Below are 15218 nucleotides of genomic sequence, written 5' to 3' on the forward strand. Positions count from 1 at the left end.
TTTTTAACATTTGTTCCGTATTTTGTAGTTTTTTGGGCATCTGAAAGTGTTAATTATCTTGCTGGCAATGAAGGCCTCACTGAGCAATCAGATTTGATCAAAAATATCTTTTTTGTGTTCCAAAATTTGTGTTCTGAAGATGAACAAAGGTCTTACGGGTGTGGAACGACATGAGGGCAAGTAATAACAGAATTTTCATTTTTGGGTGAACTAACCCTTTAATTACTGATGATTTATTTATAGAATTGTCTGCATTGGCAGCAAGAGACATTTAATAATGTAAAATGCAAAAACCTATAATTATCTTTTTGGTGCTGCTTTTTCATCAAATAACTGGAACTATAATATGGCTAAGAAATTGTGTTCTGTAGTGTTACTTGTGATTTGAGGAACATGTCCTGGGAGGACAACGAAATGTCAACATGTCCAAAAATAAAAAAATAAAAAAATTCTATTATGTTGTCTGTGCGTATTAACATCGGTGTGTGTGTTAACCATATTTTGGGGACAAAGTTGTATCTAGAAGTGGGCTAAATCTGACATAACCTCAATTTGAGGACATCTAGCAATATCCAAATTAGTAAAAAGTATAAAAATGTAGGAAATTTTTTGTTAAGGAAACTGAAGTCTATGGAACATCATTTATAGTACATATATATGTAAATGCATTTGTGGGAGTTTCATGTGTCATTAACACGAGAGCAGGGCTTACACTATAATCTCACCTCATCATGAACAATAATTCACATCTAATTTATTTAGTCAACATTATCTCAGCAGTATGCATATAAAGCAGTGGAGGGACATCTACATACGGAGCCGCCAAGTCATTTAATTCAATGGAAACTATCTGTGCCACCAAAAGACTTGTGGATTAAACTAGAATAACTAACAGCTTCTTTTGGTGCAAAATACTTACACTCAGTTACCCCTCACCTCCATATGGCTCCTCTTTCCAACTGGATTTATGACATTGTCCATATGCCAATCACCTGACTCTATGGCATGTATTTTCACATACAGTACAGTGTCTTACAAGATAAAAGGTACATTCTAAATTTAGAGCGTGAGATTAGGATGAAGGATTATTATCTGGCCTACACGGTGAGGTGATTGTCATGAGCTTATATGAACCATGAACTAAAGACAATTGTCATCAAATAAACAAAAGTAAGTGGCAGTAAAAAAATTATAGTTACATTTTAGTAAATTTTGGCAAATGTCTTTTGTCCAAATGTTTGATGTGAGTTTAGGCCTTCAGAAAGTGAGATGTGAGTTGTAACTTGTGAGTAGAAATGACTTAACACATAAACATACACACACTGTGTAAAAGCAGAGGCACACTCACTTTATGAGAGTGGTTTATGTAAAGTAAATAAGTCCACATCAGAACTGTCATAATATAAACTTCTTAATATAAAAGTTTCAGTAAAAAATAGCATTTGATAACACTGTAAAACAATAGAGAATGAGGGTCAAGTGAAAAATAGTGTAATAAAATAATAAAACGTGTAACCTAAAAGGCAGTCTTCAAGCCAAAAAAGGTAAATGAAAATGTTGGCATATACATTTATTCCCTCAAGAAGGTGCTATGCTGGTTAATTCCTTTAGTGATAGAAAAACGTAGAGGTATAGTTTACCAAAAAAATTCTCTCACCATTTACTCACCCTCAATGTCATTTGAAACCCATATGACTTCTGTGAAAAAAACAAACAAAAAATGTGTTTAGAGAAATGTCTCTGTTTTTTTGTCCATAAAGACAATGCCAGTCAAAACTGTTCTTGAAATTCTTCAAAATACCTTCTTTTGTGTTGCACAGAAGAAAAAAAGAAAGTCAAATGTTTGGAATGACATTAGCATGAGTAAATAATGACAAAATGTTTTATTTTATTTATGCAAAGATAATGACATTATACATGAACATTTAACTTATGATAATCTTTTGATATTTCAAATGTCCCCACTCTTTCACAACAGTTTACTTGAAACCAATTTTGCTCTTCTTAACCAGAGATCACAGCAACAACTTTTTTTCAAGGTAAAATTATCATTGTCATGACCAATTACATTACACCCATTTCTGAGTGGTATCTCAATATTGGCAGACAAATCATTTCAGTTCTCAGAGTGAACATATTTTATAGACCTAGATAACATTCTCATGGGCCACGTTCAAGACAGTTTTTATAGCTACAATGCTGTGAGGCATAGAACAGGAAAGAGGACAAGACGCAAGAGATCACACATCATCCCGACTCATCTGAACAGCTAAAATTGAGTCCTTGTCCAATTACAACTCTTTATAGACTGCTGTAAAGAACACCTCTTAAAATATATGATATGAAGGATACAGGCCAAGCACCTCTTCATTCCCAGACATCTGGGATTTAAGCATATACTATTAGCAATCATATTTTTCAATTATCATGTCAGGGAAAAAAAGAAAAACGATATGCCAAAAAGTAAATTGGGTAGGCTATTTAAAAGTTCATTTGTTTTGTAAAAAAAATCCTTCAGCACAATTAGCTTAACTGTAGTCTCATTGATTTTCATCGATCTCACCACTTTGTTGTGTAAAGTTACTCTATCAGAAACGAGGTCCAGAAATTTGATTCAAAATCTATAGTTTTGTAGTGTGCTACATGTGTGTTAAAATGTGGCTGGTTTGAACATTTGCCTTAATACTTGAGAAGATACAGTAATTAGAAAATGTTTCTCAAACCTACACTTGTGGAGGTTTATTCTCAAACTGCACTATGGCAGATTTTGCAAAATGTCTGTCTGTGTCTGTAGAGATGTATTCCCAGTGTTTATTTATTTATTTATTGTAAAGAGTAGTGTGAGACCCAGAAAATGTGCCCATTTGAGTCAATCCATCTCTCGGAATGGTCCATTGAAAAAGTATTATTGACAAAATCACTTTCCCCATCCTTTACTGTTTCTGTTTTTTACAAAACATGGATAAGTAGTCTTCAATATTTTTATCCACCCTCCATAACAAATGTATCTGGATTTTTACTGCAAACATGTCATAAATGTCACAAAGGAAAAAGTAATATATTCAAATATTTGTTATACAGCAGCTGCAGCGAATGAGACTGAAAGCATTTCCCATATATATATATATATATATATATATATATATATATATATATATATATATATATATATATATATATATATATATATATATATATATGGGACAGTGAGGTGGGAAAAGGCACACACCTTTGATAATGGGAGAAATAAATTATATTAAATAATTTTTTTGTGTGCTGAAGAGATTTAAATTGTAAACCTGAGACTTTGTTTGATTATTAAACCACACCCGCATGTTGAAGAGACTGTTGAAGCTGTTTATTGAAAAACTGCGCAAGTTAAAGATCCTCAACAATCCATGGTTTTCAGGCACGTGACTTTTTGCTACGACCGCCATAGGACCTACGCGTAGCTTCTCCTTGGTGATCAGAAAGACACACACCAAAACAGCACACCTCACCACCGACGAAAAGCAACGGTATTTAAAGAAAATAGATACTTTAGGATTAGACTCTTATTTACTATCAAGCAATCTGCTGACCCCACTAAAGTCTAGTAAAAAAAATTCTTGCCGAATTTTACGTTTGCTGACATACACTGGCGAAGCTCTCAAGGCTTTTAAAAAAACACACGCGTTTAAAGATTATCGCTACTTGACCTCAGGATGGGTTAATGATATTAACGTTAAACGAATAGCAAGTATCACTGAATGGAATTGTCAATAATGTTGGTCAAGCATTGTATTGTATTGTCTGTCATGTTACTTACACAAAATAAAACTCTCAATGCACAGTTTGGAGTGTTCTGTAGGAGTCCAGTGATCTCTTATTAGGGTTGCCACCTTCAGTAAGACAAAATAAGGGACACCCACACCCAGTGCTTGAAGTGCGTCGGTACGCAAGACCTTTGTTTGTCTTTGGAACACAAATTAAGATATTTTTGATGAAATTCGAAGGTATCTGATCCGAACATTGGCAGCAACGACATTGCACATTCTGAGGCCCAGAAAAGTATTAAAGACATCGATAAAATAGTCTAGTCAAGGTGACTACAGTGGTTCAACCTTAATATTATGAATACTACAAGAATACTTTTTGTGCGCAAAAACAAAACAAAAATAATGACTGTATTCAACAAATTCATCTGGATTTCATCAAAAATATCTTAATTTGTGTTTCAAAGACAAACTAAGGTCTAGCGGGTTTGGGACAACATGAGGGTGAGTACTTAAATGACAGAAATTTCATTTTTGGGTGAACTATCCATTTAAATTAGGACTACATTAATGTAAATAATTTAGAACTTCTAAAAACTTTTTTAAATGTCATAAATTGTAAATGACATAGGATTATTTATTATGTATGTATATGACTAATATGAATGATTAATAAATATCTGTTTACTAATGTCTAAAATAATGATTATCTGTCTAACCAGCTCGGATAGTGTATGGAATATATTAATAGATTATCCAAATTTGATGTGTCTGCCACCACATATGCTGCTTTAATGGTGCATATTTCCTTGCGTTCATCATAAGTTACTGAAAGACCCAAGTGATAACTTTTTTCTTCATTCAGCCGGGTGTCTTGCGTTCAAAAGGCGGATGTGAGTATGACAGATTTCATGTTCTCGACTCTGTCACTATGGAAACAAATACACTAAAATGCCATCCTGTGGATATGTGAGCTTCTCTGCTATTTCTTGTGAAATGTATTTAATCAATTATCAGTTATCCACATTACAAAATGCTTGTTTGTTTATTGAAGTATGTGTGGGTCTACGTAAAATATGGGACAAATCACGCCCTGTATTGATTTGATAAGGGACGCATCATTTAACCTTTAAATCCTGTATTTTAAGCAATCTATTACTGAGGTCGCTGAGGGTATGTGGAGATAATGTAAAACATAAATTTATTTGTTTGTGATTTGCTGTTATCACAGCCCACAGCACAGCAGATAGACGGCATTGCAATTCGGTCCTACAAATGGCGACCACGTCACATGAAATTCATGAATAAAAAAAATAAATAAATAAATAAATATATATATATATATTTATTTATGTTTTTGCGGAAAATGGAGATTTCTCTAAACTGAAGTCTCAGACTGCAGTTGAAGCACAAACTTGTGTGACTTTGGGTCAATGAATTCTTCAGCAAGCTGAATGTAAGGTATCTTTTTGGTAGTGACCACTAGGCTAAATTCAATGCATTTGAGCAGAAAAATGGTCCCTTCTTTTAGGCCACTGGTAACTGAGACTTCGCTGATAAGGGTCCACTGCCGAGCAAGCCAGCGGTCTTGTCCATACTGCAATGTAGGGCCTGGGATCAGATAACTCTCCAGAAATGCCTGAGGCGCAAAAGCACAAAAGTACACAGAACTTTAGCATTGCAGTCATCTAGCATTACATTTCATGTTTATGGCTACATCTAAAAGCTTAGGGAGCTGACCTGTTGCCTCACTGCACTATCAGGCAATGGTACCTCCAAAAAAACAACTTTGTACAGGCTATAATATTAATAATAATATTCTAATATTCTAGGGCAGCATAATGGTCTAATGATCTACAACAAACAGAGCAAGCTTTGGTGATAACTAAGCAAATGTTTAATTACTGCAATACTAATTTCTCACGAGAAATGACATAAAAAGTGGAAAAAGTTGGTCAAAAACATACATTTACACAAACTGAAAATACCAACCACAACTTTCAGATGCCATTTTATTTTATTAGCTCAACTTTCATGGAATCAAAAGCACATGGGATTGTGGAATATCATAGGCAGAAAAGAATACATCAAGGCTGCCTTCAAAAACAGTCAGATGAATGTCTCTGTAGAGAGGATGTGTAATGATCATTAGATTCGGACATGCCTTGCACTGTTGCCAAGTCTGCAGTGTTTTCGTTGTCACAGGTTGATTTTTTCCCCCTGCAGGTTAAATGTTTGACATACTGCATACATTGTATTTGATTGAAATGCTTTTACCCATTTTATATTTTTACCAATAATAAAACTTTGCTAGATTATGAGTTTTGTGAGGAAGGGGCACTGAAGCCTTTAAGCTCTTGTGAGCTCTTTTATGGAAACAGACTGTGTTTATGAATATTACTATATAGAGTTTTTTCAAGTTCAAATTTTGTATAGCACATAACAGTGACTGTAAAATATCTATTTTAGGAATGGGAGTGGCATATTTTGAGTTTTGGGCCAGGGTCATTGGGTAGATTTGGGCTATTTTTGATTGGCCATTAGGCTAGTTTTGTTTCGCAAAACAGGCAACCCTGGCGTCTTGTTGCCTTCCTGCCTCTGTATGCTGCGTCGGATGCAGCCTGTTTATTTTCTTACTTGGAAAATTTACTAAGCAGGAAAATACACAGTCAGCCAGTCTTTATTGTAAAATGAACCCCTTCAAGATGATACATGATCACCATATCTATTATTTTGTGATAAAAAACATCTGACTGTATCTCCTGCTGGCATAGCTCAATCTCAATGTCAAAGACCTCACCTTGGGTGTCATGTTTGTGATGCAGACAGCTAAGTGCTGCTGTATGCTCTCCATGCTGTGGAGGTGCTGTTGTCTGGTGGTCCGAAGATATTTCTGCAGCGCTCGGGCCATGGAGGGGAATATGGCTTGAGCTGCTTCGCGGGGGTCCATCACATCACCAGGTGACTTATTCTGTTCCTCCTCTTGCATGCGCCGTATGTGTGTAAACGCCTCCTCCACTGCCACCACCAGCCTGGGAAGGTAAGTGTGTTGTCACGTTGTCCATATTCAAATTTTCTCCTGACAACTATCTTCACTTCACTAGAGCAGTGGTTCCTAAAATGTGGGTCACTAAGCTCTGTAAAGGAAATGCAATAACCTTACAGTAACTAGTTCTCAAATCATGTTCACTATCTACAGTGTTGATGATAAATGTGAGAATGAGAATGTGGTTTGTGTGCAGTTTCTTCCCCACATTTTTCCTGTTATATGCCACTGAGGGCTCGCTGCGCTTATGTAAACACACATTCTCATGCATGCCAGATTTGAACAGATGGACATTTTACTGCTTTGCTACTTTAAAAAGGGGATCACCAAAATATGTGAACCACTACATTAAATCCTATGTGTAATGTAATCTTTTGTCAGATTTAATCAATCATTATTACAAACTATTTAATGTTGAGATACTACACTTTTCTACCATTATTAATTTATATATATAATGAGTTGTCACAATCAAGGTTAAATAAGCTTATTGTGAGTCTCTATTGCATGGTATATTTAACTTATCCTAAACTGATGAAGAATGAGCAGTTTTGCACTATGAAGAGTCTTTATAGATCATTATTTCTCATAAGTAAAATAATCTATTTGCCAATTGCCAAACATTTGTCTAAATCCCTCCACCAAAGTTCTCTCACCTAGCCCTGCGTTTGCGGACATGTCTCTCATGCTCGGCCTCTTCGTAGTAGAACTTGTTATGACTGCTGTCTCTGCGGCGGGCAGCAGCAGCAATCATTGCTCGAGACTGAGATTGGGCTATACCAGCTGCAGCATTATTCCCTCCTGGACCTAACCATGGTGGGACACACATTGCATTAAGATTGTTGAATGCGTTCATGCCGACTGACAGTCATTTCATTTTGAACCATTCAGTCAGTATTAGTAGTTGCTGTGTAATAAGGTGTGTATTGTGGGTGCAACTCATAGTTATAATAGACAAGTATGTTACAGAAAATGAGTCATGAAAGAAACGTGAGATGTATTTCATGAAATCTAAAAGTCTTAAAAAAATAATGAAATGAAAATTCTGTCATCTTTTACATTCTCCCATGTAGTTCCAAACATATGATTTTCTTCTGTGGAAGACAAATAGACATTTTTTGTAGAATGTCTTGGGCCACATTTCCCGATAATGACAGATTGTAGCTCTTAAAAAAAAAATGGGAATATTGCTCATTGGGTCAGCAGGGTCAGACAAAAACAGGTAGACAAGAAAAGACATGTTAACTGCAAAATAATTAAGAATTAAGGTGAATAATTAAGTGTGAAACTATCAGGAACCGTTTAGTCTCCAGTGCCACCAACTGCAACCTACCTGGAGTCTCCAGAAGTGCAAGGTATCAGGATCTTACAGACTTAGGTTAGGTAAATAATCCTAAAAAAAAATCTATTCAGGAAGATTCAGGAAAAATGTATCTTCCTGAATCTGGCAGTAAGATAAACTTAGCAATTTCTAGTATTATATTAGTATCGCATTCTTCTCATGAGTATTTAATCATTTTTGACTTTTCAGTCTGAGTTAAATCTCTTTTTTGGCTCATTTGCCAGTAAAAGAAAACCTGGCTAATAATTATGCACACCTGAATATAAGGCATTTTTAATTTCTAGCCTTCATGAACAACTTATAAATGATCAGTTATTACGATTAATGTGGTTTGGAATTGGTAAAATGTACCTGGAAAAAAATATGATCAGAAAATCAACTTAATATAAACATAAACATAATAATTACGCATGCCCTGCGTGCCCCTCTAGGGCCCTGTATACACCTGGTATTAAGATGAATTTTGGTCAATCGGATCACAAGTGGACGATGCTAAATACAGGTGTAAACAGGGTCTAAAACGTTTTGAGCTTGTCCACTTTTGACCACTTCCAGAGGTAGTGAAGAAAACATTTGACCGGATTGCTTTCGTAGTGTAGACACTCATGTGGTCAAATGTGTTCGAAAAACCACAAAAGACTGCCTACTGACTTAATGTGTAAACATTATGGGATGGGATTTAAACTTTGTTGGCTGGAGACCCAAGTTTGGTTTGAAGATGAAAATTGGTCTTGCGGTTATCAGAGCAGAAACAAAAGCTGATGCTCTCCATATGTTTTACGTTTTCTCAGTGTGTTCATATGTAAATTGCATGAGCTTATTTTGTCCATTAGATCAAAAGATCTGGGGAAAAAAAAAAATAATAATAAAAAAAATTACAGTACCTGCCCTCCCCTCGAAGAAATCAGGACAGAAGTGGTTGAAAGTGGACAAAAGAGATGGATTAAAACACCAGATGTAAATGGGTATGTGTCTCCCTCATTTACTTGTGATCCGATCGACCAAAATGCATCTTAATACCAGGTGTAAACAGGGCCTTGGGGTGATTTCAAGAGTCTGTTCATTCAATCATGAGAACTTCAAAGATAATATTTTGTGTATGTAATAAATATGTAGCTGGTTAATATGCAGTAGAGTCTGTGTCTACCAGGAGCTGATGTCAATGTGTGTTAATAGTTGGGCTGGATGGTCTGAATAAGCCCAGAACTAATTTGTTCCTCTACTCATTCATCTCTAAAACAAGACAAGCTTAAAAAGCTTCCTTGTCTGTAGGCTACAGCAAAATAAGGTATGGCATAGCAATAAACACAATTAAACTGGACAAAATATAACCATTTAGCCTTTCCACTAATACCATTGTCTTGCATTGTAACATATCTTCTCCCTCTACTTCGGCCTCTTCTCATCTTCCTATATCCTCAGCTCTTCTTGCTTCTCCTACATCCTCAACTCTTCTTGCTCCATCTCCTCTTTCTATACCATCTTTTCCTTTCCCCTCATCTCTTTCTACCTCTTCCACTTTTCCTCTCCCTCTCAGTATTACCATTCCTCTATCCTCTCCAAAACCTCTCACATCTCTTCCTTTTCCCATTCTTCTTCTGTTTTTGTTATTTTTCTTGCCCCTTTTGTAGTTTTTGTAATTGAGATAGTTGTGTTAACAATAGGTTGTTTGCAATCACGTGGTTCTGGTGACACGCAAAATACCGGTGGAGGGCAAGCAGTGAAAATTAGAATGAAAGAGATGGAGAAAAGTCCTTTCTGTGCTGGTTTAAAAAGGTATAAACAGAAAATCACAACATATGTTGGACGTGATCTTTATGTTATGAAGATGAGCGACTTTTCCACAGAATTGAAAGACTTTCCTGTATTGAGGAGGTAGATATAAGCTGTGTCCGAAACCGCTCACTCGTTCACTCATTCACTAATCCCTATATAGTGTATGGCATTTGAGTGCACTATATCTGTATGGAGTGAACGAAATGAAGTAAGTGAATTCGGACGCTGACGTAGGCCTATACACTGTGCGGATCTATCTTAGAAACGGCTCGACATGCGATAAAACTATTTTATCCTACATGTTATTTACATTATAAAACAATGTTAATAACAATAACAATCATAATGACTTCATTTTGTAATCATACAAGCCTCTGTGCCAGCTTTGTAGTTTAATCGATTGTATTTTTTTTTTTTGTCATGCTTAATGTGTTCATAATCATTTAATACTATAAAATACTGCAAACAAAAATAAACACATTAACAAGTGTACATAATTTCATGTATTTATCCTTTTTAATAAAGTTGTTAGAAACTCTCACGCTCAGATTACGTGGTCTTTGAGCGCCCTCAGGCGACCGTTATGATTTGAATACGCTACCTATGATTAACGAATTTTTTTAAATCATCCACTAAATTATCATCTTTTAAAGTTTAATGAGTTAACAGTGCCACAAATTATTAAAACACATTGCTGTTAGTAAAACACATTAAATTGATTTAATGCCTAGATAATATTTTAATAATAAAAATATTTTTATTAATATAATTTCTTTTTTTTTAAATTCATCTATATAATAATGTCCCCCTACATTTTAGTAGGTTTTATTCAAGTAGTGATTTAAAAAAAAAAAAAAAAAAAAAAAAAAAAAAAAGTAAAAAAGTTGGATTTTGGGAAATACGTTAGTGGTTCAGCAAGTGTACATGGAATGTACACTCGAAATCAGAGAGAATTGTGGGTATAATGTAGTGAACGAATGTAGGGAATAAAGGCTGCGTTCCAGTTCAGTTTTTAAATGCCCTTCCCTCGCTAACTTCACTCAGTCTCGTTGACTCGGATGTACGTCATTGCTTACGTTGCACGAGTGCCCACTTCTGGCGGAACCTTTGTATGGGCTGAACTGGAACCCAGCTAACAGGGAACGTTCCCAGAACATTCACTAACGTTCTTTAAAAGTTGTGTGAATGTTAGTACAAAACGTTATTAAAATAATGTTTTTGGAACGTTCTTATAACGTTATTAACGTTCTTATAACGTTTAGAGAAAACGTTCTGGGAACAACGTTCTTGGAACATCCTTAGGACGTTATTTGTACTTGATGAACGTTTGCATAATGTTGATAGAAAACGTTATTAGAACAACATTCGCAGAACGTCCTTATAACGTTATTAGTATTTTCTGATTGTTATCATAATGTTATCATAAAACGTTTTGGGAACAACGTTCTTGGAACATCCTTAGGACGTTATTTGTACTTGATGAACGTTCGCATAATGTTGATAGAAAACGTTATTAGAACAACATTCTCAGAACGTCCTTATAACGTTATTAGTACTTTCTGAATGTTATCATAATGTTATTATAAAACGTTCTGGGAACAACGTTCTTGGAACATCCTTAGGACGTTATATGTACTTGATGAACGTTCGCATAATGTTGATAGAAAACGTTATTATAACAACATTCTTAGAACGTCCTTATAACGTTATTAGTATTTTGTGAATGTTATCATAATGTTATCATAAAACGTTTTGGGAACAACGTTCTTGGAACATCTTTAGGATGTTATTTGTACTTGATGAACGTTCGCATAATGTTGATGGAAAACGTTATTAGAACAACATTCTCAGAACGTCCTTATAACGTTATTAGTATTTTGTGAATGTTATCATAATGTTATCATAAAACGTTTTGGGAACAATATTCTTGGAACATCCTTAGGACGTTATTTGTACTTGATGAACGTTCGCATAATGTTGATAGAAAACGTTATTAGAACAACATTCTCAGAACGTCCTTATAACGTTATTAGTATTTTCTGAATGTTATCATAATGTTATTATAAAACGTTCAGGGAACAACGTTCTTGGAACATCCTTAGGACGTTATATGTACTTGATGAACGTTCGCATAATGTTGATAGAAAACGTTATTAGAACAACATTCTTAGAACGTCCTTATAACGTTATTAGTATTTTGTGAATGTTATCATAATGTTATCATAAAACGTGTTGGGAACAACGTTCTTGGAACATCTTTAGGACGTTATTTGTACTTGATGAACGTTCGCATAATGTTGATAGAAAACGTTATTAGAACAACATTCTCAGAACGTCCTTATAACGTTATTAGTATTTTGTGAATGTTATCATAATGTTATTATAAAACGTTTTGGGAACAACGTTCTTGGAACATCTTTAGGACGTTATTTATACTTGATGAACGTTCTCATAATGTTGATAGAAAACGTTCTTAGAACAACATACTCAGAACGTCCATATAATGTTATTAGTATTTATGTTCTCGTAATATATCACGCACTGACATTTCAGGACTCGCATTTTGAGCTGAATCAGACTCTCAATTCCTGACGCCACTGAATCGAATCTTTTTGGAATCTTTAACTGTCTTGATTCTCGAGTCTGTTCTTTCCCCTCCCCCGCTGCCTCACTGCAGCTCTTCTCTTGCGCGCGCAGCTGCAGACAGCGTCCGTTATTTTCTGAGGCTGAGAAAACGTAAATGGTATGTTATGAATTCATAATACTATTTTAAATATCATATATGCCAGAACATAACATCAGAATTTCAATGTTGTATGTTTTTTTTTATTCTTTTTTCCAAACTGTTTATTTTTTAGCCTGACGTTGCGAGCCGTTCGTTCCCGCTCCTGCTCCATTCAAATCTTGCGCGTGCTGACAGGGTCCGGTATTTTCATCATAAAGAGATTTACACATAGGATTTACATCATAAGAACGTAAGTGTGGATCCAGAAAATTATTGTAAATAACATGTTTATGTAACAGGGTTAAAAAGGTGTTTCCACTTGCTACACATTTTCATGTATGGCCCCTTTAATTGCACTCAACCTGTACACTCCACCCATAGAATGAACTGGTTCCGCTAGGGTCATTTAGATTCGCGCCAGCCGAGAGAGTGAATGGCTGCGGTGAGTGAGTGCTCCGTGATAAAAGTATATTGTATTAATTGTATAACCATTTCATGGACTAATATTGATATAGATATGTGTTTAAATGTATATTGTATGATTTGTGTGCATGCTTCATCACATTTATGGTAACATCAAGTTTGTTCACCTCAATATAGAACACACGAGGGTGATTTGCGAATCTGATCACTGCTGTTTAATGTTGCCAACAGGTACATATTTCTCAATTGTTATTGTATAACTGTTCATATAAATGTTAATCAATTTAGATTCGCGCCAGCCGAGAGAGTGAATGGCTGCGAACACACGAGGGTGATTTGCGAATCTGATCACTGCTGTTTAATGTTGCCAACAGAATAAAAGCCTGGCTTCAAGCGCGAATCGGTGTCCATCCTGACTCATACACAACACAATGCAGAGACAGCCCCGTTACAATGGTGCCGTGACCGTGACTCTGGAAGCAGCGTGCTGAGACGACTGATCGGAGATTTCCAGAGGAGTTTGTGCCGTGGGTGACGAGTTTTCGCGTCCGTGCTGTTAGGCGAAATACCGTTTCTGTCCACAAGGAGGAGTAAAGGAACATGTTTCACCGTTGAGAGGAGCAAAGTGCTTGTATTGTGGTATCCATTTGAAAGCATTATTGACTTATTTAACTTAAAAAAAAACAAAAAAAAAAAAACACTTTTGATGACTGAGGTATAATTGTGGTGAAGACTGAAATTTGAACATATACTTTTTATTGAACTCTGAACTGAGAACATTTGGAGAATTGAAGATTTTTTTTTCTCATTTGGACAATCTCTTTTTTTTTTTCTCCCCATCATTGGTATTGTCAATATTGGGTATGGAGTCTGAAAACAGTTTTGGCAGAGGCAGAGGTCTCTTCATGTTTTCTCCTTTGTCATCAGTTGGGAGAGGCAGGCTTGATTATACTCCTGTCACATCGACTCCAATGTCTGCCTTAGAGGCTGTTGATGGTGTAAATGATAATTCAAGCCCTCCACCACCTCGGTTTAATGAAGGTGGACTGAAACAACCAATTCTGAGAGGGGATGAGTCAATGGAATTAATAGTGGGGATGGTAGAACGAATGGGACGCTCTATTGGGGAGAGCATTGCTACCTGTTTAGAGTCTAAAATGTGTAGTTCAAGTAATACAGACCCATCTGTCTTGAACAGAGTTCTAAAATCTGAAATCAAAGAACCTGTTTGTTTTAGGGGTGATCGGACTGATCCATACACAATACATGAGTGGGAAGCCATAGTGCAGTCATACTTGCGCAAAATAGGGACACCAGTTGAAGAACAAGCTGATGAAGTCATGAGTAGGCTTATGGGGCGGGCACGGGAAGTTGTGAGGGTGGGCTTGCGCAGTAACCCCTCTATTGATTTGTCCAAAAGTTCAAGTCCTATTTTTGATTTACTGAAGCAACACTTCAGTGACACAGCTTTTTCTAGCATGCCATTAGCTGATTTTTATGGCACACTCCCACACATGGGTGAGAACCCCTTTGATTATTGGCTGAGGCTAAATAGAGCCATGGACATGGCTGAGGACTGCTTAAAGAGACAAAATAAAAAGACTGATGATCTGTCCCATGAGCTCACTGTAATGTTTATCAGACATTGTCCAGATCCTGAGCTTTCCCTAATTTTCAAGTGCAGACCGTTGGAACAGTGGAATGCAGCAGATATCCATGCACGTTTGGAAGAGTATGGTAGAGAAAAACGATGTAGCTCTGTGTCTAGAGTTCCCCCAGCCATTCCTCTTCTGAAACAGGAAGTTGCTGTTCAGCCTACTGAAACAAAGGTTAAGACAACTGTTAAGCCTGTGTCTGTTCCTTGCCAAACTCCAACTGATGAGCATGTTGAGCCCATGCAACGAATCTTAGCGATGCTAGAACGTGTCTTGGACCAAGGGCAATCAAGAAATCAGTCTGGCATGGAGCGTCATGCATTTAGGTCACAGAGAAGCAGAGTGAGGCCTACTCTACCATGTGAGGTGTGTGGAGATATTGGCCACACCACCCATTTTCACTGCAGAGCAAATCATCTGTGTTTTTTTTGTTACAAAGCAGGTCATGCACGTGTGGAGTGTCCTAAAGCCAAAGCCTGCACAGCTGCCAATAGGA

The 15218-nt window shown here is 36.3% G+C and overlaps 1 protein-coding gene across 1 annotated transcript in view; it reads right to left on the reverse strand.

The window, feature by feature from the left end:
* Positions 1–5133: 5133 nt before the first annotated feature.
* LOC137032502 (vang-like protein 1) overlaps positions 5134–15218 on the reverse strand; it is a 173288-nt gene continuing 163203 nt past the window's right edge. The window contains exons 7-9 of the mRNA XM_067404261.1: positions 7458–7608; positions 6556–6787; positions 5134–5394 (exon numbers count right to left, since the gene is read on the reverse strand). Coding sequence (XP_067260362.1) covers positions 5134–5394; positions 6556–6787; positions 7458–7608 — 644 coding nt within the window. The remainder of the gene's footprint in view (positions 5395–6555; positions 6788–7457; positions 7609–15218) is intronic.

Source organism: Chanodichthys erythropterus, chromosome 12 (genome assembly GCF_024489055.1).
Source record: "Chanodichthys erythropterus isolate Z2021 chromosome 12, ASM2448905v1, whole genome shotgun sequence".
Lineage (NCBI taxonomy): Eukaryota > Metazoa > Chordata > Actinopteri > Cypriniformes > Xenocyprididae > Chanodichthys > Chanodichthys erythropterus.